The sequence below is a fragment of the Macadamia integrifolia genome, chromosome 2, assembly GCF_013358625.1.
Source record: "Macadamia integrifolia cultivar HAES 741 chromosome 2, SCU_Mint_v3, whole genome shotgun sequence".
Lineage (NCBI taxonomy): Eukaryota > Viridiplantae > Streptophyta > Magnoliopsida > Proteales > Proteaceae > Macadamia > Macadamia integrifolia.
In genome coordinates, this window is record NC_056558.1 from 19,161,500 (window position 1) to 19,188,462 (window position 26,963).

At 37.4% G+C, this 26,963-nt stretch overlaps 4 protein-coding genes across 6 annotated transcripts in view; 3 read left to right on the plus strand and 1 right to left on the minus strand.

Moving 5' to 3' along the window:
- Positions 1-1,783, plus strand: part of LOC122058476 (cytochrome b5 domain-containing protein RLF-like) — a 7,562-nt gene extending 5,779 nt beyond the window's left edge. For all 3 annotated transcript variants that reach the window (XM_042621184.1, XM_042621175.1, XM_042621187.1), the window contains 2 exons: positions 728-778; positions 1,374-1,783. In XM_042621184.1, coding sequence (XP_042477118.1) covers positions 728-778; positions 1,374-1,450 — 128 coding nt within the window. In that variant the 3' untranslated portion in view covers positions 1,451-1,783. The remainder of the gene's footprint in view (positions 1-727; positions 779-1,373) is intronic.
- A 2,472-nt stretch (positions 1,784-4,255) lies between these two features.
- LOC122072135 lies at positions 4,256-5,026 on the plus strand. Its single transcript, XM_042636695.1, has one exon. The coding sequence runs from the start codon at positions 4,530-4,532 to the stop codon at positions 4,857-4,859; it is 330 nt and encodes a 109-aa protein (XP_042492629.1). The 5' UTR covers positions 4,256-4,529; the 3' UTR covers positions 4,860-5,026.
- A 305-nt stretch (positions 5,027-5,331) lies between these two features.
- On the minus strand, positions 5,332-9,532 carry LOC122072133 (chlorophyllide a oxygenase, chloroplastic-like). The gene is made up of 9 exons (XM_042636694.1): positions 9,398-9,532; positions 9,044-9,277; positions 8,661-8,765; positions 8,064-8,339; positions 7,805-7,952; positions 7,464-7,648; positions 7,192-7,304; positions 6,557-6,851; positions 5,332-5,951 (listed from the first exon to the last, which is right to left on the minus strand). Exons 1-9 carry the CDS (start codon positions 9,473-9,475, stop codon positions 5,781-5,783), a joined length of 1,605 nt encoding a protein of 534 aa, XP_042492628.1. The 5' UTR covers positions 9,476-9,532; the 3' UTR covers positions 5,332-5,780.
- Positions 9,533-14,424: 4,892 nt separating this feature from the next.
- LOC122071882 (TLC domain-containing protein 1-like) overlaps positions 14,425-26,963 on the plus strand; it is a 13,990-nt gene continuing 1,451 nt past the window's right edge. The window contains exon 1 of the mRNA XM_042636343.1: positions 14,425-14,866. Within this exon, the coding sequence (XP_042492277.1) occupies positions 14,626-14,866 (241 nt within the window). The 5' untranslated portion in view covers positions 14,425-14,625. The remainder of the gene's footprint in view (positions 14,867-26,963) is intronic.

Below are 26,963 nucleotides of genomic sequence, written 5' to 3' on the forward strand. Positions count from 1 at the left end.
CCCCCCCCCCCCCACCCCCCCAAAAAAAGAAAAGAAAAGAAAAGAAAACTGAATGATTATGTTTAACAACAATTCCCTTGTTAATGATCTCTAAAACCAGTGAAGTCTTTAACCAAAAAAAAAAAAATCAAACAAACAGTGAATTCAATGTCTTTGTAGTCCATAAAAGGTACAAAAGAATTGTACATAATTTAATTGGATTGGACTGTATAAGATAGCAAAGGTTGATAAGCTTTGTTTTCACTCAAAATCTTTCATATCGTTTTCTTTCGTTGGGCTTAATGTGTAGATTGAATAGCATTATGGCACATATTCCTTTTGTAACTCAGGGACTAATTGGATGATCAGGGGGTCAACTTGAGTTTTCATTCTAGATATAATAAGGTGCATGGAAGCATGTCCTTCAGGTGCAAAGTGTATCCCTGGATGAGTCATTGCCTTGCCCATGGCTCTTCAGCCTTTTTTTGGAGCAAACAAATGATAAGTCTGTTGGATTGACCATAGGAGTCCTAGTAGCTTGTTGTTACTGAGAAAATAGTGCTTACTTTACTGTCTTGTGCACTGATTGAGGTATAGAGTGTACACTTTGTCATCTTGTATTTTAGTTGTGCTATAGAACTTATCTTTGTTATCTTGTTGGTTGAAAGGATTTTTTGTTGATTAATATTCATTTGTAAAGTTTTCCTTCCATTTAAATTTTAATGTATCTCATTTGGGTGTATGATAGGGGTTGATAAACTAATGAGTGCAGCTGGGAAAGATTGCACATCTATGTTCAGTATCCTTTTCTGGCTTTACAATTTTTGGTGATTATCTGCAGATCCTGGGGCCATCCATTTGCTTTTATCTTTTTGGACCCAATTTGTGGACAGCATTTGTGTTTGCGTTTTTCTCTTTGTTCATTCCTTTTGGCCCCGTTTGGTTGCAAGGGCAATTGAAGGAGAGAAGTAAAAAATTTCAAACCTAATAAAGAAACTTTTGTAAGCATTACCCCACATGGTTATGTTACTAACACCAAATCATTCCATATATGGTTATTAAATTTCACTTTACTTTGCATCTAGATTTCTTGGATTTGAAAAGTAAAACAAAAATTACATCTAAAAGTATCATTACTAAATATGATAAGAAAGTTAAGTAGCTTATACAATCATGTTAGATAATAATTACAAAGTTTCCTTCCTAGGTTCGAAAATTTTCCCTTCTCTTCCTTCCCCTTAATTTCCCTTGCCACCAAAAAGAACCTTTGTGGACAGCTCGTCTACTTTGACACTCCATGTAAAGAAGCTCAATTTTGTCATATCCACTTTTCTTCTTTATTGTCACCCAGATTGATACACATCCAAAATGTTGTTCTTAATAGTTTATTCCAGACAAATACCATGCCTGGGTGAATGCTGAGTTCTTAATGGAGAAGTGCCTGGTAGGTACTCTAGATGACAACAGGTGATGGATCATGACAGTTTGATTATTTAGAAGTGGTTCTCTGCGACATCAATAATATTTAGCAAGATGAGCTTGGCAAAATGGTAAATCATAAGTCAATGAAGTATATTTTACTTTTTCTCTCATACTATGTATTTCTTTAACAGGATAAAGCTGAAAAGCCCTTATGTGAATAAATCTGATTTTCACATGTTTATAGCATTCATGGAACTCTGTGTAGAAGTGCAATACATTGTAATTTTGATGGTCCATTTACTTTGGACATTACCAGATCACATATATGATATACTTCTGAGTATGACTGATGATGTCTATGGTATAATTTTGTTTGATGGCCTGTATACTTTCCCCCTGTTTATGTTACCTAGTCACACCGCAGGTATTCTAGCGGGAGCAGGGTGTGATAGTTTATGTTGATTCATTACTCCGATAACAACTTTGAGAAAGTAACCAATTCTGACTTTGGTTAAGGATCCATTTTCTCTTCACCCACGACACACAAATTTTTTTTTTTTGGAGGGTGGGAGTCTGGGAGCTGTGTTAAGGGCATTTTTAGGGGAACAGATTATGATCATGGGTGAAGAGAAATTTTCTCTGAGTTATTCTTTTCTACTGGTGAGATTGGTTCAATGTAATGTGAATCTTTTTGTTACTCTTCATCCTTTTTTCATTAATGAAAAAATTACTTCTTAAAAAAAGAAAGTTATAGTGAACAATAATTTATGAGAAATTAAAATTAAACAAATAATATTGAGAAATATTCTTGAAAACTATATTCATTAAGAAGTACAAAAATTATTAGTTATAAATTGTGTAATTTACAAAATATTGTGTATGAGGGACAATATTCCCAGTTGTTCTACAAGATTTGGGATTTTACAACTCTACAAATCAACCCAGATTTTCTGATTAGCTGAGCGAAGAAAATAAGGGACAAACCTAATACAGTGATTCTTTTTTTTACGCAAAGCGGAGATTCGAATGTCTTACCAATGGAGTTCCTTTAAACTTATTTTATGCTTTGAAATCCTCCAAATTTTGATTAATCTGGGTCTTGACGCTACGGTTTGAACTTAGTTCTTCATTAGCGACATAAGAGCATTATGTACAGCTTTGATCTCTAATTACTGAAGAAGAAATCAACAATATATTAATGGCAATGGCGGATTTGTAAGGATCTTAGATCTTTAGGGTCAATTGATTTCAAAAAAATGATCACAGTGAGATTGGGATTGCAATGAAATCTAGTTTATCAACAAGTTAGACACATCAAAGAAGTTCACTAATCACAAAGAGGGACCAAAGTTATATAAATGTATTATGTATATGGTTTGCAAAATGAGAATTAGGTTATCACAGTGGTACTGTTATAGTGCTCAACATAAGGGTTCTTATTAAAATAGTAATGATGGTAGGTTTACTAATCTTATAAAAATGACTTCATGGTTTGGTATACAAGAGATCCTGGGCAGTGAGAACCCATTGAGAAACTCCACTCTTTTTATTTTTTGGGACCCAATTTCTTTTTCACAAAGAGAGAATTTCTTTAACAATGGGATGTGATCCTTGATTGGGCAGGGGAAGGGTATTCTCAACATCATGCTGTAGGGGTGGGAGTAAACTATAATCCTGTTGATGCCTCAAGGCATGCTTTCATTGGCCTCGTGCTGGTGTATGGCCATGCAGCCTGAGAGCGATCCCCCGCCCTAAATTATATTTAGAATATATCCCCATTATTCATTTTCAGATGAAGAAATATCTAAACTACCCTTTGGTCTAATCTTTTGGAAAAGTATAGTTTCTGAACGAAGGGGCACATGCACTTGCTGCACTTCAATTGGCGTTAAATGGTTCTCTCTTTCTCTCACAATCTAGAGTCAGGAGTCTAGACCTTTCAGACAAAAAATCCTTTTTATGTTTATTCATGTCTACTCATACATACACCCTTTTGTATAATGAGATATAGGGTCCACACTGATACACCCTTTCTTGTTTTGACATATATAGGCATAATGAGGATGATACTCTCTGCACTACCATTGGGGTAGTGGGTAGATTTCTCCCCACAATGGAATCAAGGGGAAGGAGGAAAAGGAAAAGAAAGTTGTCTAGTTGCTAGGTCACTTGCCCTTGATATAGAGGCACGTGAAATTACCTCCCCACCCCTTGTAAAATCAAAAGTTCCATTCTACTTGATGTCCATGCACACACTCTCATTAGGTCCTGCAATGGTGCAAGGGCTAAGAGACCAGGCTGTGATCTCTTGCCCATGTTATAATGAACCCACTCTAATGTGGGATATAAGCCATCTGGACTCTGGATTACATCATCTCCACTCCCTTCCAAACCTTTAGATCTTGGCACTATCTTGGCTAAATTCAAATAAGTAATAACTATATATGCTACAATAATTATAGGGAAAAAGAACTGTAAAAAGGCAGTATGACTCTACGCCAAGAGACATAGAAGGGCAAAATAACTGCCCTGCCCCACATAAAAGGCAAAAATCCACTGTTATTGATGCTTTCACGTGCATTCCAATTGGTTCCTATGATGGTGCAGAACCGATGCTATTTTTACGAAACCCTCTCCCCTATTTATATTACTTTTTAAATCATCAAGATTTAATTACAAAGGTTACCATTTTATATTTTTATTTTTTTGGGCAATGATTTTACGTTGATAATTTGATATAGACTTCAATTCCTTTCCCTTTATTTTCCTTCCAACCAAACTGAGCATATGTATCCGGCAAATGCCTTGGCTAGCCCAAACATACTAGAACCGGACCTATATAGGATTTCAACTGATTGTCAAGCAGCCAAACAGCGAAACAGAGAACACCGAACACCCCACACGGCCACACCCCTGACTTGTGTCAAGAAACCTCGAGAAACTCCAGGCGTCGATTAGTAAAAGATCGATACTTGGGAATTGCAGAAAAGAGAGAGAGAAGAAAAGCATAGAGCCACCAGTTCTGTTCTCTAGTCTTGGCGTTTATTTAAATCAAATTGAGGAACCCTAAAAAGAGTAGAAAAAGAAGTGAAAAGGGAAAATCAGAAACAGAGAATTAAGAAGCAGAGATGTTCTTCTTCTTCGTGGGTGGATTAGAGCAACAAGTACGTCAGGTTCTGAAGACCGGTGTTGGTCGCTGCATCAACTGCGGTTCTCCGGCTGATCTGGTGGATTATGAGAAAGTTCTGAAGGTTTTCTTTCTTCCTGTTTGGCGTTGGCCTGGTAAAGAGCCTCTAACGTATTGTAGAAACTGCAATCTCTTCTTCCCTGATTCGGTATCTCTTCCTCCAACCTCTTCGTCTCCTTCCACGCTCACTGATATTCTTCGTTGTCACTCTTGTGCTCGTGTCGTTGATCCTGATTTCAGCTTCTGCCCTTACTGTGGTTCAGCTCTGTAATTTCCTTTTCATGTCTCAGATGAGGAGGATCGAGTGGAAAAGAGGATGGCTTGCTTCTTTGTCATCTTTTGGGGGAAAGGGAAGTTAGGGTTTCTTTATGTACAGGCGTTTCTGTGTTTGATAATAATGTGATCTTCCAATGAATAATAACGAAATTTTTGTTGTTACAGAGATGGGTTTTTGGAAAATTGACTGATACTGGGATATTTCAGTGAATAGTAAGGAAAATTTGTTGATCCTAAGATGGGTTTTTGTTGTTTTAATCTCTGTGGTCTAAACCTCAAGAATTGAATTTGGCCTATTCCTAAGGCTGAACATCTCATACTAGCATTTGGCACTTGAATGTGTGACTACGTCTGCAATCGAAAACCCTCCATTGGATTTAAATCATGAGCAACAAATCATTACTAACAAGTTTCCTAGATCATTACCATAACAGGTTTACCCACTTGAATTAGAAAGATCAAATACATATCAGAAGCAATTCAAAATGCACCTGTACACAATTGAATTGCATGTATTTATTGTCTTCAACAACTGAAATTCTTAAATTATCACAACAATAGCTTGATTTCACCGGTAACAGATCAATCGACAAAGACCAGTTCCAAGAATGGATTTGTGAATTTATTGACCTGAATGGGAAGCAGAAGTTCAAAAAAATGGGTTCAGCCCTGTACACAAAAAAGCCATAAAGATTGTGTAGTCTTTTCTTTACAAGGATCTTGTACATAGATATCTTCTTTTCCATGCTTCTGATCCATCAACAGTTTCCGGAGGGTCTCTGCTCCACTTATTGAGAGATAAGAGGGGTGGGTGGTGATACAGGGATATTGCATTTGGATTTTCCGCAACTTTGTATACTGTTGGTTTCAAGTTGAGAACCAATAAGGGGTTGAAATCCATTTCTTGGCTGATAATCTACTTGGTATTGCTGAAAGGTAATGTTTTAGCTCCTCTTTCTACAGCATCTCTCCATAACCTGTATCTTACTCCTAGCTTGTCATATGACACAGGCCAGTTCCAGACATTTGCTCCATTGTTCATCCTGTCCTGCTGACCAAGTACCAGCCGCAGATCTTCATTCAGAACCTGTGTCATGTACAGATATGTTCAGGATTTAGGTCCAAATATAACAAGTGATTGGTAATAAGAAACAGGGGAAAGCATAAGAAGAATCTCTCAGAACATCTCAAAATTCCTTGAGGAACAGTAATCCCTCCTCTGTTCCTTGACACTAACTTGCAAACTGTATAAATTTATAGGCCTGTGATGATGAATATGGACAAAATCAGAGACTTCGTATACTGTGAACATTTATAAATTCACAGACTCAACACATTAGTTATTAGTTAACAATAGCACATGGACAAACATTCAGGTAGTGTTACCTTTTTCCCCCCCCCAAGTTCTGGCTGGGATTGTCAGTGCTTGTCTGAAACACAAAACTTATGGTCATCCAATCACTAGTTGCGGTGGGTTCAGCAGCTCACCTGTATTGATAGTATACAGATCCCATCCATCCGTTGTCTAAACTAATATATGGATTTTCATGTGTATCATCTAAACTCATAAGCCGAAATTTCATGTCTAAGCTTTAATGGATTTACCAAAATATTATGTTTATATACCTTATTCATGACAGAAATTATATGGGTCTGTTGATTTTGTGCTACTTTATGGAGTGAGATTCTAACCTTCTCAGCAAAATGTCTCCACAAGAGATGCATGAATGGGATTTGCTTCAGAATAGGAGCAAAATCCAGAGACATTCTGTACAATAGTCTTGTTTTCTGTCTTGATGAAGGCATACACACATGAAGTTGGTGTAGATGTGTTGAACATTGCTGGGTATTTAGCCCCTCCAATTTTCCGGGCTTTGAGATCCCAATTGTTGAAAGCACCATACATGGTGGGCGGAACTCCATGTCTATCGGGTATGGGTCCCAGTACCCTTGAAGGCCAGATGCAGGAGTCAAGAATTTCACCAAGCTGAGAATTTAGAAAGGTTGTAATGTTAATAGCACAAGGAAGTGACCACAGATGCTGAAATTCTAATTTAACAGGTAACTGTGATCCCTATAGTCCTAATCCAATCAAATTTAAATTTACTTGATCATTAGCATGCCATGTTAGTCAGTGGATGATGTCTGTTACTGGTAACCACTTAATTCACTGTTTCAGAACTAAACTAATAATCCCTAGAGCATGTTTTCATTCAGCCTTGATGTCTGTGTGTGACTTGTATCTGTCCTAGGTTTTTGAAAAACAATCATAGGCTGCTCTGATAATATCTTATTACAATTTTAGGAATAAAAGTTATGGGGCAAACCTAGGCACACTCCATCCTTTGGCAAAGGTAGAAGTATGGGTGAAAGGGGCATGTGCAAGATCCAGGAGGTTGTCAAGAAGGAGCCCATGTTCCACTGGCAGTTCCATGACAATCTGAAAATCACACGGAAGCACAAAATATTACTACCAATAGATATATGGAAAACCAGGAAATGAGTTTGAGAAACTTAGAAGAAAACAGACAAATCACCTCTGCTAAACGTTGTATTTCATATGGAACATTTATCTGACAACTAAATGCAGTGAAATTACCTCTGCATGGATTTGAAATCCAGGAGGAGGTTCCAGAGAAGGGAGGTTGGCAGTTGGAGGATCACTGCCAGGCCAAATCCAGATCATCCCTCCTTGTTCAAAGCAAGGTATTGATCTTATCTTCACATTAAGTAACCGAGTTGAAGGCATTTTCTCACATTTTCCATCCGTCGAGTATTCCCACCCTGAAGTTCATCCGCCCAAGTTACAAATTAGAACATGTATTTGTCTAGCAATTATTCCTTCTTATAATCAATTATACTCATGAATGTACCTATATATGTAGTATTAACCATATCTATAAGGTGCATACCAAACTTTTTTCATCTAATCTTACTAACCATGGTAGGGGCACTGGATGCGGCCTTCATTGACTGAGCCAAGATGAAGTGGACATGCTCTATGAGCACATGTATCCTGAACACAACCAGGGCTCCCGTCTTTCCCACGAAATACTACCCATGGCTCCTCGAAGGACTCTATAGGAATCTGGAACAGAAAGGTCAAAGGAAAAATGTTCGGAGGATTCCATACAAATAGAGAGGATAAATATCTTGCTTACGTACTCAGATGAAATGCTCTGCAGGAGAATTAGCTTACCATGGTATCATCTTTCAGATCAGTGGAGAAGGCCACTGGGTACCAGAAGTTCTTCAAATAAGTATCATATGGCTGAACAGGACCTGACACATTCAGGCTCTTCCGCGGCAACTTGCTTTTCACATTGTCAAGAGATGATGAGGATGTGCTTGGAGTGGGGGAAGTTCTGTCAGATTCAGTTGTACTCCTGTCCTGTAACAGCCTATCATTTACCAATTCTTCCATGTATGCCAGCTTATCAAGTGCAGTAGCAACCTTATCTTCAGATATGTGAACCTGGTATATTCAGAAGCCAGAAGAAAAAATGGTTCAATCTTTGAACAGGATATGACACAGTTCTTCTTTATTCAAATAGGACACCTATTAGTTGGAGCCAAAGCAAGACCCAACAATTCTACTAAAGCATTAATCCTTGACTGATATCATCTTCTTATCAGATTGGATTCTGAGTCACATTCCGTCCATTTAATGTTTCCCATGATCAGATCTTTCTTAGAAGTGTCCAATTAAATGGGCTTTTCTTTTGAGGATAAGTGAGCATGTGTTATTCATGGAAGAATTTGTGTAAGAAGCTTATGTTCACCCTCATCAACTGACCTGTTTGTGAGCGTGTGCCAGTTCTTCTTGCAGCACTGCAAGGTCCTTCTTCATGGTACCTATGGACTTGTAATCCCTTGCCAAGGGATTCAGAACTTCCACTACCTGAAGCCACACAAACACATAAACAGTAATGACCAACTAAACAATCAGAAAGAATCCACCATTTTAAACTTAAAAAACTTAAAATGAAAGTCAAAACTCAATCATAACAGTAAAACAAGGAAAACCCCATCAATCTGCAACCCTAAACCCAGAAACCAAAACCTTCAAGAACAAAGTCCAGAGAAAAACAAATAAAAATGAAAAGGCCATTCAAGAATAATCAGGACATACGCATCAACTTTCAACTTCAAACCCACCAAATGATTAAAAATAATTACCTTTTCATGAAGAAGCATGATAGTTAGAAGATCTTGCCGAGCTCGCCAATCACAGTACTGAATATCAAATCTAGCAACCTCCAAAGCTTGATTTGCGTCTAAGAACTTCCCCTTCAACTGAGGAACTCTAGGTCTTGGATCCTCGACGTCGAACAGTGTACCCCAAGTGTTCTTCTTCTCCACCAACCCTCCTTCCTCTCCAAATATAGCAAACACACCAAATCCTCTGACTCCCTGAAACCCCACATCAATCGATTCAGAGCTATTAACCAAGTGAAAATTTCTACCAAATTTAGTGGGTTTCTGATAATTTTAACAGATCAAATGGGGGGGAAAAAAAGAAGCTTAAATTACCTTCTTAGTGTTAACCTTTGAGGTTCTACAGAGCGAGATTGGAAGAGAGAGAGCTGCAGCTGTAGCAAAAGTGGTCATGGCGATTGAAGCTGCCGAACAGGGGAGGGGAGAGAAAATAGATGTATTGTTAGAGAGAGAATTTTATACGTTTATTTAGGCCACTTGTTGATAAGAGGCTGTTGTTGAGCACGATCTCGGTTTGCCTCCCACGGGCTGACACGTGGATAAGCGTGGACTGCTTGGTTGTACACGTGGCGCACTCTCTCCCACATGCTTTGTGAAAACGAGGGTTTATAGTTTTATACTCTTTTGTAGTATCATGATTCTTGACTCAGTGGGGAGCTTCATATCTTGCCAGCTCGGATGGAATTGATATCTTGTGTAATCTTTCCTGGATAATTCATGTGGTAGTCCTAGTAGTATCGGATTTTTTGAATCCATAATCCATATAAGGTGGATAAGTGCTGGGCCTGGGCCTGAAACCATAACAGTGAGATTCCGAAATACTATAGGCTAACATTTGGTTGTAAGGAAAATTAAAGTAAAGGATTACTTCACATGGTTATATAAACTATTTTAATTTTTTACCATATTTATTAATGATGCTTTGTAAATATAACTTTTATTTTACCTTTCAAACTCAAAGGGATTTGGATGAAAAGTGAAGTGAACTTTAATAGTCAAATATGGAATGATTTGAAATTCGTGATATAACATGTGAGGTAATAAAAACAAAATTTTCATTTAATTTTCCTTACAACCAAACGGAGACCAAAAGTCAGGTCTGGTTTTGTAGATACTTCCTTTTGTCATCCTAGAGGTTGATTTAACTATGATGAGTATCCATTGAGATGTGGAGGTCTTGTATACATAGATTAATTTGGAAAGTTTCCGCATTTTCCATTACTTTTTAAAACAATCTATACAAAATGACCAAAATATTCTTAGAGAGGAAAATCTGATGAAATATGTTAATCTACTCCGGAAAGTTGCCGAGAAGACCGAATAGAAGATTATTTTGTCATACCAAGTTTAGTATGGAGTTGAGTTCTTTTACCATTTGTTCGAAAAATATTCCATTATGATGATTTAAGATTTTGGAGGTTGTCAACGCAATCTCAGATTTTCGTATCAAATTGAAGTACGTGAAACATGTAAACAAATTTAAGGCTTGACTCGACATCAACACCCCCTCCCCAAAGGTACCTTATAGACGTGCTAAATGCATTTGTCTAATTTTGATTGGTCAAGTGTGTTGGTACTCATTTGCACAATAGATGAAAAATTAACTCTAGGGATGCAATATGCAGAGGGCAGACATTAGTGCAATGGTAAGGTTGCTTCATTATCATCTAGTGGTCACGGGTTTGAGTTAAGAAATAGTCACTTTGCGAAGCGGAAGTAAATCTATGTATATTATGACCCTCTTCAGACCCTGTAGTTGTAGGAGCCTCGTGCACTACGTACACCCTTTTTATGAATGGTTGAGATGGAGTTGTGTGACCCCATAACATACTAAGGAGTGGATAGTCTCTCCTAAATCTATAAATACAAGGTCCTTTAATGTTTTTGAAAATCCGGGGGTTTATTCTTGTGCTCTTTGTCAAACTGTTAGTATATAGAGTTGCTCTTTTATTAAAATGAGTTAAAAAGAATGAGCTTTGATATGTAGGAATCTAAGTTGAAGTTTCCCTCATGGGTCAAAAGCATCCTCCAACCTCAACCTTATATTTTTGTTGATCTTCCATTAGGTAAGCTTCCGAGTTCAATTTTTATGGAAATACATCTCATCTTGCCTTGTTTTCTTGCTTGTTCATACCCCTAAGTGTGTGTGATCCTACCTTCTTTAGGTAGTGGTTATACACCCATGATGATCTTAAATTCATGCTTTTTGCCATCTTGGCATTAGATGTCCCTTCATGTTTCTATGCTTGATTAGCTTTTTTATTTTATTTTTTGGTAAATACGAGTCTATATATTTATGCATGACCAGCCCAAGGAGTCTGATTTACATAGATCAGAAATCCAAGGAGTGGAAGAGGGCCAATCCATCCTGCATGCTAAGGAGGTGGCTTTCCGGGCTAAGGAGTCAGCGACGTTGTTAGTCTCCCTAGGAACATAATTGAATGAACACGAAAGAAAAAAGGTAGCCAGATGCTTGATTAGCTTCAGTTCATGCTTGCTTCTATTTTATAGTTTTTCTTTCATGTTAGATCTATTTTCAGTTCATTCATGGCATGTTGTGTATTATGTTTAATGTGTTTAACTTATGTATACTCACCCTTGCCTTGTAGCTGAACATTCGGGTATGTGTTTTTCTAAACCCCACCCTTTATGTTCACTATTTTGCTTCATTGTATGCCAATTTATGCATGTGTTAGATTTAATTTAGCCAAGTAATAAAAAGACTGGTTTAATCAGACTGACTAGAGTGCCTACCACTTTTCTTGGTCCATAACATTGACCAGTACTTAGACCAATGGTTCGACCAATTCCCCATTGATTGGTCAAAGAGCCATTATTTATTTTGTGTGGGTCCTGAACCCAAATTTACATGCCGACCCTTTATGTGATTCATCTCATCAATATGAGGTGGACACACCAACTAGATAAGTCTATTTGATTAGGCAAAATTTTTGTTAATCGATTGTTGGATTGTGTCCGAACTTTGTTGAGAGTAGTGGTCTTTTATACACGTATCACATAAGTGGAAAGTATATTACATTTGAAAATTCAGTACTTTGAAAGTACAACTATGATCTTCACATGAATATACATAGGGATGCGTGTCAATACACCAAGGATGTGTATATGGTTGAATCTAAAGTGACAAGTGACTTTATCATCCATACCATTCAATAGTCTCAACTAGTTGGTTTTTTGGTAAAATGCTCGATTAGAATTGGCTTATTAAATTTTTTGTGTGTTATAAAAAGAGCCTTATCTTGGAGATCGATCAGTCCAATATGAGAGTCTACTCAACAATCAACTCTTTGGTGGTTTCCATTTGTGGATCAGCCAATATAAATACCTGATCCACACTCTTTATCTTGATGGGTCATGAAGTGGCATTCTCTTCTTACCTTAAAAAATTTGGCATTTTTTTATTATCATTATCAGTAATTATAATTCTTATTGGTAAAATAAAACACCCACAGCAACATTCATTGGGGAATTAGAGTTGGGAATCAGTGAACATCGGATGGATGACCGACCACCAAGCAGAATAAACTAAAAGGGAAAAGTCTCTCCTCAGCATGAGGCATCCTCTACCCCCATTCACAATAAATTTTCTTATTATTTTTTCTCTATTTAGAAAATGTAATGATTATATTTTCTCTTTCTTTAAAAAAATTAATAAAAAAATAAAATCATAAAAAAACACTCATGTGTCTAGACATAGACACACCGCCTCATGTTGAAAGAACCTTTTCCTAAATCACTCCTTGGCTACCTGTTGTAATCAGGAAGCCTCGAGCTTTTCATGCTCCCCTTAGCAATAAAATTGCTATTTACCCAAAAAAAAAAAAAACTTTTTCCTAAATTGAAAATAAGGTGTAGATATGTCATTTCATAGAGAGAAGAGAGAAACTGGAAGGGAGGCATTACCTAATGCTACACATTATGATAAAGTTATTTTTTCCATTGAAAATATATAGTATTTGTAAAACATAAGGCCTTGCAGGTAGCTTACAAGGCAGGTATGTAAGCTGTTCCAATTTAACTCGGATAAGACAATTTCATTTCCAAATCCATTCACAAATTTAATATACAAACTTAGACCGTTTATCCATTCGGATATGAAAAATGCATTTAATTCCAAATTCAATCACTAATCAGATAATCTGGTTATTATCCGGTTCGGTGGATATATAATAAATTATAATTATATATGTCATATTCAACGTTCACATCCTATTTACCATTTATATATCTATATATTTAATTAATATATTATATTATCATGCCAAATGTGTTGAATATTTTAATGTAGTTTCCTGAGAGTGATTTTATGAATATGGATTTTCCTAAACAGATATGAACATAAATCGAATACTAATTTTCAACTATTTGTTTACATCCCTACTTGCAGAATACTATAGGAGCACACCTAGCTTTAGAAATATTTGTCTACACAAGCCTAACAAACTAAAGAGCAATCAACATAGATTTTATCGTAATTACATATGGCTTTCAGGTTTAAGGAATCAGACTCGGAATTGGAATTGGAATATAATATTTATTTTTTAATCTTTAAAATAGCCGGAAATCAATAAAATTTACATATTGTATTGAGATCCCAAAATTTATTTAATTAAAAACTCCAAAAACTTAACAGATTTTATATATTTTCTTTTCTTGGTTCTATTTTTGTTTGTATTAGTCTCATTGGTAACAATTCATGGAACCTGTTGTGGGGTAAAAACTTGTTTAAGAAGAAAATAGTCTCACATCGATGAATGTAGGAAAAATCATAGTCCATATGAGTGTTGAAGTCTTCACTCCTTCATGAGGCCTTTTAAAATCATGCAGGTACTAGTCAGCCTTCAGGCCACGGATCAAGATGCCTAAAGCGAGCAATATCATGAGGTATATTCCCAAGCCTCATCATTGGTGCTAAAGGAAAGACCCTCGACTCGAATACACTCTTCCCTTCACTAGGAGGCTTCTATTGTGTTTACTCCCACATCGATGAGTGAAGGAAAACCATAGTCGGTATCTATAGATTAGGTCCTTACTTCTTTAGGAGGCCTTTTAAATCTATGCAAGTGCTAATTACCCTATGACCACGGATCAATCCAAAGCGGACAATGGTAAGTGGATAATTCGATCTTGGCTGATACTATTGGTTTCAGTCGATCCTTCCAGTTCGGCCTGAACTTTGACAACCCTTAGATTGGAATCACTCAACAATGCCCCGTTTTCTCTCTAGAGGCGCCCAGCGGGTGGCAAATTAGGTTCTGATGTGGCCCACCACAGGAGTGATCAATAGACCGTTACCGCTGTCTACATCATTGCAAGAAGGGCGACAGATCCCTTATCTTATTGCCCTTTTTCCTCTTCGATGAGTCCTTTCGGCTTACGATTGAAGAACACTCTTCGAACACTTCGAGTCTCACCCACACACGGCTCAGACACAATTTTCAAGATTTGAAGCTCGTAAAGCATGGGTTGCCAAGAGAGGAAGCACAGGAAAAGAACAAAAGAAGAGACGAATTGATTGAGGAATGGCGAGGGGAAGCCATGGGAACAATACTGGAGCTTTCTTTGTGGCCACTTTGGTTCTGTGGTTTGTCTCTGTTATGTTCGAGATCCTCTTCCATAAGAGAACGGAACTTGTCTATGTGGTTGCTGGTTGCTGTTTCTACCAAATTGCCAACTGGGTCATCCGATTCTTTGTATTTCATGATCCTCTTTTTGTCAACACCTGCGTCTCTTTGCTTCATTCCTCCGTTACTTCTGTTTCAGGTGCTCAATCTTTCTTTCTCTTCTTGATTCCTTGTCTACGAAATTTTTTTTTTCTGGGTTTGGTTGCTTTATGTACTTTATTAGTTCGACTTGGTTGGTTGTTTTCGAAGTGCTGGTTTTTGGGGGTTTGTGTGGTTCATGGATTGTTTTGTTTTGCCTTCACCGATTTTGGTGGTTGAATTTCATTTTTCCCCAAATTGGGTTTTGTGTGATGAAGCTTCTCCTCCTGGGTCGTTGAGAAACCTTTTTTTATTTTTCTGCTATAATAGTGTGAAGTTTGGATGAGTGTCTACTTTTGGATTTGGGTGCTCCATCTGTGAATTAGGGGTTCGAGGAGGCAATAGGACAGGTTCCTGCAAATGTTCACTGAATTGGACTGAACTGAAGTAGAGATCAACTTGAGATAGTTTTAGTTTTATAATTACCTATTGCATTGATATGAAATCTGAAATATTCCTAATTCTTTCCCTTGATTTTTTTTTTTTGGGGGTGGGGTCATGAGTTTTCTTTTGTGAATGGGTATGGTTGGTGTTCTTCAAATGGATTTCTATTTTGTTGTTTCCTATAAAAAACCAATAAGAAGTACTTATTTTTTCTATTAAGGTGCTATTTCACACTTTTTGTTCTCTTGATGGTTTTATGTGTTATCACTTCTTACCAAAGCTCTGTTTCTAAAATGAAATTTTGTTCGTTGTACTCTTTTTTATCAGAGAGTGAAATGTAGGTGGATAAGTGTAGCATACCCAGTTTAATTGGGAAATGGCTTAGTTAAGAGAAAAAATCTTAATTTTTTGTGAATAATCACAAGGAAAACATTCTTCATTTTATAGGATAGTTGTGCGGACAACAGTGATGTATGGAGCTGAATGTTACGCACAAAACAACATATAAACAAACTTAGTGTAACTGAAGTGAGGATGCTGAGATGGATGAGCGGTAAAACTAAAAAATATAAAATAAGGAGTGAACAAATTAGAGCTAATTTAGGCATAGCTTTGATATATGATAAGTTGTGAGAAAGTCGGTGAGATGGACATGTGAAAAACAAAGGAGGCCTTTGAGTGCTCAGTACAAGAGATGACTTGATTCAAATCGAAGGAGCTAAAAGAGCCAAGGGTCGGCCTATAAAAGGACACTGGAAGAAATGGTGAGAAAAGACATGCATAGCTTAGGACTAGTAACAATTATGTCTTTAAATAGAGCTGATTGGAAAGCAAGGATCCATGACCCCATTTAGTTGGAATAAATCTGAGTTGAGTTGAATCCAAAAGTTCCCTATGTTTCAACTCTTAAACGTAATTAGGGAAGCTTTCATCTTCCTTTCTTAATAAACATTTGATACTACTTCTTAATGGAGGGAAAAAGAAAAATGCAGCAAACCAAAAGTTAATTAATCTCCCCCACCCCCTCACCCAAAAAAAAAAAAAAAGAAAAAAAGAAAAGAAAAGAAAAGAAAAGAAAAGAAAAGAAAATCCTCAGAATATAACATAAATGGGAACAAACTGAGTAATTTATGTCTCCTCAATATCAAGGAAGGTTATTAGATTTAGCACTTGTAAATACAAATTTAATTTAGGGATATACTTTAGTTATTTCATTTGATTTTTTTTTTAATTAAAAAATGCTTAAGTGGGCTTTGTATTTTTAAATATTTTTACCCCTGGCTTTTGGATTTTGGACTATCGCATAGGTTTGGGCATATGGGAAAGTGCGTCGAGGGGGGTTTTCCCCCCTTAAGAACTTTTATTTCTTGGCTTTGTATGCTTGGTTGCCTTTTACAGGTTTTTCTCATAGTCATTCCTCTAACCTAACTCATTTGACCCCCACCTTGGAAAGAGAGAGATGCTTTATAATAAAGGCTCAAGGATGAGTAAACCTAGAGAAGAGAATGGGCATGAAGAACTATGAAACAAAGCATGGAAGAAACCAAGAATAAACTAGTCGATAGAACTCAGGCTAAATTGATATAAACAAAGAGTAAGCCACATATGTCACGTCAACGACAACCATCATGTGCTTCAGGTAACATCAGAGATGAAGCCAAGAGATGGTGGGGTCTTCACAACTCATGCCAATGGCATACCTGAAATTATTCCACTCGCACCATGGGTATTTTGGTCATTGATCCACCACTGTTCACCTTTGCGCCGAGTTTTGTGGAGAAAAAGCCGTTATGACAAATCCTAACCGTTGTGTCCGACTAGGATCTTTGATCCTGGCCATCCAAGTGGCACGGGAGCGCCCTTAGTAATATTATAAGGGCGCTTTAGTGGTACCACAAATACCCCCTATATAACTCACGCCAGTGACATTGGGGTGGGAGATACTTTTAGCTAGTGTTAGTGACGTCATTTCCTTGAAAATATTGTGGAGATTTGCAGAAAATCGATCGTAATTAAGAATAAAAGAAAATGGATCACCTTCTTTAATCACCCTTAATGCATCATTTATTGAACCGGTGGCTAGCGCAGCGACAACAATGTCTTTCTTTGAAACAGACGTCTTAGAACATTTGAACTGACCTTGATCTATGAAGTTGGAGTATTTTGAGATGTAATCTTTGACTGTCGATTCATTTCTAGCTTCCTGAACATTCGAATGATGAAAGACGGTGGTCTTGAAATGAACAGAGCTTGAATCAGAGACAAAGCCTCCTCCTTTGGAAGTGGACATTTAGGATAAGTAAGAAAAACATTTTTCTTACATAAACAGAACGAAGAAGAACGCGACATATGGAATATTTTTACTAACACCAGCTAAAAGTATCTCCCACCCTTGTGTCACTGGCGTGAGTTATATAGGGGGTATTTGTGGTACCCCTGGAGCGCCCTTATAATATTACTAAGGGCACTCCCGTGCCACGTGGACGGCCAGGATCAAAGATCCTAGTCAGACACAACGGATAGGATTTGTCGTAACGGCTTTTTCTCCGCAAAACCCGATGCAAAGGTGAACAGTGGTAGATCAATGATCAAAATACCCATGGTGCGAGTGGCATAATTTCGGGTATGCCATTGGTGTGAGTTGTGAAGACCCCACACACACATATATATATATATATATATAAAGGAGGGATTATGATTGTGTTGGTATAAATAAATAAATATATATATATATATATTTATTTATTTATTTATACCAACACAATCATAATACCTCATTTGAGAAAACTACCAATGTGGATCATAACGGTTATACATCGTATACTGACATCTCCCTTCCATTGCCATAATATTAACAACGTTATTCAAACCAATGCATAAGTAGGGCATAGACCTAAAGTCTGTAACTAAATGATCCAACATAATTTCTCACTTGTATCAAAGTAAATGTGCACACATAACGATAGATTTAAACAAATATTTTGAAACAACAGGAAATATGATCATGTTATTAAATAAGTAGAAGTGTTGACCATTATATCATACTTTAAAGAAACCCATATTTGTTACAAGATCTATAAAGTATTTAGGCGCCAATGCCTTGGTTATGGAATCAACAATCATCAGACTTGTTTTGAAGTGTATAATAGATACTTCCTATCTTTGAACTGCTTTCTTCACAAAGTTGTATTTCACTTCAATATGCTTTGCTCTACATGAATACTTGTTATTCTTATAGTAATATACAATGGCAACATTGTCATAATACATTTACAATGGCTTTGAAATGGTGTCGACAACCCGAAATCCTGAGATAAAATTCCGTAACCAAATTTCTTTAGATGTGGCCTTAAAGCATGTCACAAACTCTACTTCTATAGTAAAAGTAGAGACATAAATTTGTTTGTTGGGCTTCCAATTGATCGCCCCACTAAATAGTAGAAAGACATATCCTGATGTGGACTTTCTACTATCGAAGCATCCTGTATAACTAGATTTTGAATATCTGATCACTTCCAACTGATAAGATCCTCTATAAGTAAGCATGTACTCATTTGTTCCCTTTAAGTTTCTAATCACCTTCTTCGCTGACAAGTAGTGATCCATACCAAAATCATTTGACAAATCGGCCTAAAATACTAGCAATATAACTGATGTCCGGACGGGTGCATGTTATAGCATACATGAGACTCCTTAATGTGGAAGGATAGAGAATGTCCTTCATTCAACGTTCATTCTAGATCATTCTTTGGGCACTGATTTATGATGAATTTATCTCATTTGATTTGGGGGGATCACATGGGGTTGTAATTCATTATACCATATCTTTCCAGAACTTTATTAATATACGTTTTTTCTAACATCCCAAGCAATTGGCGAGATTTATCATGATATATATCTATGCCGATAACAAAAGAAGCTAAACCCACATCCTTTATCTGGAAGTTTTGAAAGAGAAATGACTCCGTATCGCTCAACAGACTAAGGTCATTACCAAGGTTCAATATCTCGATCTCAATCCAAGTTTCGCAATCAAAGACAAACAAGGTAGCTGCCACAAGGATTAGTGTGCTGCACATATTAGGTGGAGGGCAAAGAAGGCCTCCTTTCGGGGGGTCCGAGCCATCAATGAGATACCACTTTGGAAGAGCTAGAATTCTTATCTTGTGTTAGGACCTACGAGCCAAGGGGCAGTCTCAAGTAGACATTTTATATGGGGTGCATGCGTCCCAAAAAGTGATAGAGGCGTGTATCCTTGGGCTAGACGAAGAATGAACCTTGAGTGCAAAGGCTGAAGGGAGCTTGACTACAAGACCCACCCATCAAGCAAGGACGAAAGTTGGCCTTAGTGATCCGATGGTGCTGAGTGGAACGGCTGTCTGGAACTGATACGTGCTAACATATGTGGACACTTTGATCCTTATATTACCGGTGAAAGGTATTTCATCACCTTTATTAATGATTATTCTCGATATTGTTACATCTATCTATTAAAGGAAAAGACTGATGCTAAGAATTCTTTCGAAGTATTTTGTGCTGAAATTGAAATTAAGCTAGACAGAAAGACATACAGACCTAGGGCAAAGTGAAGGACCATTTGCCCAATGGATTAAGTTAAAGGTCATAACTCCGCAATACACAACTCTTGGTACACCTGAATAAAATGGTATTGCAGAGAGATGCAATCATACCCTTATGGAAATGGTACGCAGTATGGTGAGCAACTCCTCATTGCCCGAATATTTTTGGAATGAGGTATTAAAGACGACCGTATATATTTTGAACCGGGTTCCCCAGTAAGTCAGTTCTTAAAATTCCATATGAGTTGTGGGTTAGACGAAAACCTAGTTGAGGATATTTTCATGTTTGGGGCTGTTTTGCTAAAGCGAAATTATACAATCTGATGCATAATCGTGGCTGAACTAGATTGACCCATTTGGCAATTTAGCCGAGACGAACTAGGTCCAATTGGGTTTTGTTCAGCAAGGAAATTTAGGATTTATTTATTTGGGAAATAATGTTATGTCATCTTTTATTTTGGTAGGCTACTTAGGAGGTTATTCATGGAAGATTTTATTTCTTTGTTAGTTTAATTTTATTCTCTTTATTTTTGGGAGTTAGATGCATAGGGATTATTTTGTTTCTATTTCATTTTGTTTCCATTAATATGTTTTAATTTTTCCTTTAACGTGGACATGTAATACAGTATAGTTTTCAGATTTGAATAAAGTAATTTATTTGAGTTGTGCCGGTTTGGTAGGAATCAGGTAGTGTGACCATCCCCTCTCTCTCTCCCTTCTCTTGTTCTTCCAGCGATGCCCAACTTCTCTTCCTCTACTTTCTTCTCTCATCTTCTTCTGTTCTATATTTCGTGCAACTGTTTCCATACCAACAGAAAAGGGTTTGCAAATCTTGCTAGAGGAGCAATCGATTGGGCCTGATAGCTTGGGTCAAGGGTAGGGCTCCCATAGGCGACACAAACCCCAGAATATCATACCTGAAATAGCTTTCTTCTGTGAATCACAGGTCTGCAACTACCACTGGTTTCAGTACCAGAAGCATGTAGCTCGACCTGCACTTAAATCCAGGGTTTGTTGCTACTGGTTCAGTTCCATAGGTATGGGTGATTCTTCATCTTGGAGTTTCAGTGTCGTTTGAGTCTGATTGCAGGGGCTGCCATCAATTTTGCTTCCTTGGTTCTTCACTGATTGTGAGCAAGAAGACGATAGCTCCTTTCCCCTCCGTTTCTCTTCTCACGATTCTCGTATCCTTATTTTGTTCCTTCTTTGCAGCTTTGGTCCTCCTTTCTTCTATCCTCTTTGGTCCATATTTTAATTCCTATTCCTAGTTTGTCATTGGCATACGTTGCACACTCAAAAGTCAAAACTACCTTTTTCTTCTTCCTAGTTAAGTTCCAAGAATTACGATACTGCCATTCTTTTCAGAGTATTTACAGAGTTTCCACTGTTCCATTGTAATTGGATATCGAATGTTTAAAGTGGGCCCCATAAGAGATCCAAAACGGGTTATTGGAACCCCGGATTCGCATTAATCAACTTGAAAAGAAACTTAACCTTAAACCCATAAGTTGCTGCTTTATTTGTTATTGCCACCAGTCAAAGGGCTACAGGTTTAATACACTCTCGTATAGTACTAGAATTGTGGAAACTCATATTGCTAGATTTTTAGAGGATGACAACATTATGGGAGTGAGAAACCACATAATGTGGTATTTAAGGAATGCCAGATTTGTCTACCGATACCTGTACATCTTGATAGCATTGTTATCCCACAGGTGAATATTGATAATGATTATGTGGAACAGTATATTATCGAAGATGTACCACTCCATGAAGAAGTTGCCACAAAGAATACTATGGATGTGCTTCAACCGAAAATTCAACGGAGACCTTAAAAAGTTAAGGGGTGTGCCATTCTAGATGATTATATAGTATATCTCCAAGAATCAAAGTTTGATATTGGATGATTATATAGTTTATCTCCAAGAATCAGTTGGGTTCTCATTTGTAATTTGAGCAACTTGGTCACTTGGAGCTGAAATTGTGTTATTGGGATGGGTGCAATTTCCTCTATCACGTGGACTGACCAGTTTACTGCCACGTATTATGTCATAATCTCCTAATGCTCACTATGCATAATAATGTTAATATTTTCCCAAAAAAGAAAAAAAGTTACACGACAATGAAGCTTAAATTTTTTTGCCATTACTGGTATGCAAATAACATTTTGCTGATAATGGGTATGGATTAATTACGTAGTATGCAATAGTAAATAAATTTTATCGTGGTTTGTCTTCGAAATGCCTTGAACATGTCAAGTGGGCACAGTTCTTGCTGTTCCAATTAAGAAGCATACTTTTGTCCTATTATCTCTCTTCTTAATTAAGCAAGAGCCTGTGAAGTAGAAGACCTCTTTCACTTTATGGATTTGAAACAAGAACTTGGAACATGATCAGAATGGTTATGACTTATGAGTACGAGTACAAGTATAAGTGGAGAACGATTGTCTGATGCTAATATTTTTATCAAATTATCGTTATTAAACTATAAAATGCAATAATTGGTAGAGTATGCTTATTGTTAAAAGTGTCGTAATTGTTGGGTGGTTTGGATCTTGGAAACACTATTGCTTTTCCTTTTGTTTAGCTTTTCTAGTGCATCCATAACCCGTCAATCTTTTTGCATGGATCCTTGCGCTTATCCTTGCTTGGAATCTCGCTGTAGCTGACCCCATTAAGTTGGGATAAGGTTTTGGATGTTGTTGTTGTTGTTGTTGCAATAATACTAGTGATGTTAGGTTTTATGCGGTACTAGAAATAATGGACACAGAATATTACAACCGTGAGTAATCACGTCCTTTTAATTATAGTATTGAATGACTTTCATATCTTATTTGTTTTTTCTCAGATGAAAATCTAAACCTCATAGTCAAATTGAGGACACTAATATTAGTTAATAGACTTCCGTGGTTGCTGTTATAACATGTGAAACAGTACTGTTAAGGGATTATAATAGGACTTTTGAATCCATTGTATAAGGTCAAAGGGACTTAATGAAGAGACAGATACCAAGTTTGTTACAATTATTTGTTGTATTCTATTTGTTTGTAGAGGACAAATATTAGATGAAATTCTTATTAAGTGTGCTAGTTATCCACAATAGCACACTAATGGAGATTTCCCATTGGAGGAAATTGGGTCCATGAGCCCATCACCTCATATTGATGTGTTTCTATAACCTGACAATCAGATTTAGAAAGCCAAACTCACAGTATAGGATAGCAGTGAATGAAAGTAAACTAGAATTTAGGTGAGGTTTAATAGAAGGAAATCAAAGAGCCAGTTCAATCCCCAAATCTGGTCATAGTTAGCTTGACAGGGACGAAATCAAATCAGACAAGGGATTGCTGTTTAGATGATTAACAGCCGTGTAAACCTGAGTTTCAGAATCAAAACATAGTAGGAAAACTCATTTGAATGGGTAGGAGACCTAAGATATGCAAGGAAATAAAATAAAAATCAGAATAGAAGGAAAGAAAAAAGGGTTATATGACCTAGAATCACCACTAGGCCTGCAGGAAGGGCATCACCACCAATCCCATCTAGTTGATTAAGCACAACAGGGATGGAGTTATGTCACCACAGTCCAAGGGACAACAACACTACTGACTCACAGAGGCAAAAGCCAAGTTTTTTTATAACTCAAATCGTAGGTGAGGTTTATGACCCCTTCTTTATTTATGACTTCAATAACAAACACAAAATATGAAACCCATATGTATGGTAGGAGGGATCCCTTACAATGTAAGTCTCTCTGCGAAATACAAACTATCTATTACGTTAAAAAATAGAAATCATGGCTGGAATCTAGGATAACAGCCAAAATAGAAACTAACATCTAATTTCGTATAGACCTCACATCTCCCATCTTCGGGCTTATAGAATGGGCTCATTACAAGAAAAAATCCTAAATTTTTTAGGCCTTGATCCCTATAATCCACTGGGGACTTAATTTAACTGTAACGTGAACCAAACCCTGAACCAATGGCTCAGGTTGAACCAATTATGGTTCAGTATTAGAAGAACTTCAGCCATCGAACTGGCTGTTCTCCAGCAACCACAAGCTCTGGTTTTCCTCTTACAAGCTAAGATCTGCATCGCATATACCATTACCTCCAATGGCTTGGAATCTTCTTTGAGGTTGACCCGTGACTCGGTGTCTCTAATGATAGTATCCTTCTCCTGAACCTCTCTTTGTGCTCCTTTGATGAATTTGGAAGGTTCATGATGGCAAACTTCAATATTCCCATGTAGCAACCAACCCAGTTAGCCTATAATTGGTCTTCTAGATGGATTGCTAAGCTTCCATTTCTTAGCTAGAGATCATCTTGTAGGTCTGAGGATACTATTTGGAGTCTCCTTGGGCCAGAGAAGGGGGCAGATGCTTTGCAATCTTCACCTGGCAGATGTCTCCATAGACCAAACCAATTGGTGAGTGGGGATTCCATTTACAGGAGGCACCATTAGGTTCTTAACAGGCTATAGTAATTCAAGGACATGCATTTTAAGTGGCTATTGCATATGTTCCCCTTGAAACTTGGACCTACAAGTTGCATGCAAGTGCTTTTTGGCTTTAAAGCTTGAAACTTTGAGGACCTGTATATAAGGGTGTCAATTTGTAACCGAAACCAAATACCGAATCCGAAACTGAGCCAAATTAACTGAACCAAACTGAGCCGACGCGAATAGATTCGGTTCGAGTATATGAGTATCCACCTCAGTTCGGATCGGTTATGGTTCAGCGTATAAGAACTGCGGTTCAATCCGAAATTGAACCGAATTTCCCTTAAAAGAAGACTTGTTGATGTCATGATGTGTTGATTGGTAAATAGTGAAGAAAAGAAGAAAAAGACTCGTCAGCTGTTCCCCAGCCTGTCCCAATTTTGAATTACTCTCTGGTTCGGCGGCCTGGCTTTTATAGGTAAACTCCCCATCAATTGAAAGAAGCGGCTTTCGGTGCAGATAGAACGTCAAGTTAGCATTCTTGTTATAGTTAGTTATCAGGAATGAACAAGAAGTATTGACGTCATGTATTTTATTAAAAAAAAAAAAGTAAAAGATGACGTGATGTATACTAATTCCCATGTCCCTTGTCACTTTTTAATTCATCTCTCACCTTCCGTATCTGCCAACTCCCGAGGAACCTTAAATCCCTAATCCCTGTTCTCTCTTCTTCCTCCAGCAGCCCAGCCCCTTGCCTCTCCGATGCCACTGATGATGCCTTTTGCTAGACCTTCTTATGTACGTAGTGCCATGACTATCGTCTTCCATGGTGTTGCACTAGACTGCTGGTGTTTATATTATATTATATTATTTTATTTTATTTATTTATTTTTTGATCCTCAAGGGGATAAAGATCTGGCTTTTAACAAATGGTTGATGTAGATCTGGATGTTGAAGCGAGCAGTGATGTTGCTTTGAGATCATGGTTGTGGGAAGGTCGCCGTTACATCTTATCTTTGAGATCTGAGTTGTTGGGTGTTGGGAACAAGGTATGTGGGTGTGGTTGTAGAGATTCAGAGGTGATTTGTTTTCTCCGGCAGTGAGATAGTGAGTGGGTGTGGCACACAGAATATCAATGGAACCGAACTTCAAACCGAAAATTGGAACCGAAACTGAACCAAAATGAACAGATTCGGCTTGAGTATTAGATTGTGGAACCGATTTGGTTTTCGGTTCTCGGTTCGGATCCTGTTCATGTTGTCCACCACTTGAACCAGACCGAAACTGAACAAAAAACCGGAATCAAGCTGATTGACACCCTTACCTGTATATTATAATATGACTCATCATAGATCCTCATTCTGTCCTGTAGGAGAAGGATATCGGCTTTACATTATGTACAGAGCCCTCAGAACCTATGATAAATGTGTCCCCCAGTCCATTTTACCTCTTATCTAGCTTGGATGTGCTGTTGCTTAATTCATCATGTTCCTTTTACCTTGATCTCCCACTCTTTTATGTTTTAGCGTTTAGCCACGAGTTTTAATTTTCCATTTGAATACACACCAAAGGAAGAAAATCAGAGAAAGGAGTTTCTTCAGTACCAAGACAGACACCAAATGTTCTGTAAAATTTTCAGAACATTAGGCTTCCTATTCCTATTTTTTTTATCGATTCTGATTAGTGGTAGTGATGAATTAAGAATTTAAGATGACTTCATTGATACAGTTGCTTTTATCAGTTGTAATGGTAAAATGGGCGGGTATTCTGATATATGTATGGAACCTTGATTTTAGGACCTTCACCATTGCTCTGGTAAATTTTAAAGAGATTTATCATCAAGATTGAAATTATTTTGGACTGGACAATGCTGAACAGAAGACTTGTATCAAAATACAAACGGCAATGGAAGTTGTGAAGGTTGCTGCCTAGTGGGGCTATCCTGGGGCATCTTATCCTCTAGTAGTATACAATTTTCATTTTTATGTGACTTAGGGGAAATGCATTTGTAGCTAATTGTTATGGTAACTTCCAATTGAAGAGTGAAAGAGGAAGGAAAATACAGTATTTCAGTCAGCTGCCTTATGTGACAATAGGCAACCCTCTGACTGCACTGATACTAGTACTGATACTAGTATGACATGTATCATGAACTTCGGAATTAGTATGACATGCATCATGAGCTTTGGCATTCATGAATGAGAATGCTGTCAATTTGTTGCGAGCAAATTTCACAAACTCACCCAAAGGAGCCAGTTCAGCTCCCATGGATGACTAAAAGAGGTTTGTCTGGCATACTCCATTTCATAGCTGAGCTACTATCAGATTTACTAAGTGATATTTATCTACAGGTGCTTTTAACCAAATCAGTGCTTTCGGTAAGAACGTAGAACCCTGCAGCATTTTTCTTTTATTTTTCCAACATTGCTTGAACTGAAATGACATGTTGCCTTCACTTATAAACATAAGCCATTTTAGTAGAAAAATCTAAACCATTTACGAGTTCTTTAGATTTAATTGTTGATCAGGTGATACAATCTCCGAGTCTCTGACACACATTGTAATAAAATTTGGCTATGCACTTGCTGCATATCAGTTTTTTTGTAGACACGATTTCACTTTCCAATAGTTTGTCTGAATCAAGTCTTCCCCCTCACAAACCCACCCACCCCACCCCACCCCCCCCCAAAAA

Bases quoted from the DNA above. Each gene is read 5' to 3' on its own strand.
- LOC122072135 (XM_042636695.1), top strand. From the start codon at position 4,530: ATGTTCTTCTTCTTCGTGGGTGGATTAGAGCAACAAGTACGTCAGGTT.
- LOC122072133 (XM_042636694.1), bottom strand. From the start codon at position 9,475: ATGACCACTTTTGCTACAGCTGCAGCTCTCTCTCTTCCAATCTCGCTC. The intron at 9,278-9,397 runs GTAATTTAAGCT...GTGGGGTTTCAG, and splicing joins CAAAGGTTAACACTAAGAAG to GGAGTCAGAGGATTTGGTGT. The intron at 7,953-8,063 runs GTAAGCTAATTC...TTTCTGTTCCAG, and splicing joins ATCTGAAAGATGATACCATG to ATTCCTATAGAGTCCTTCGA.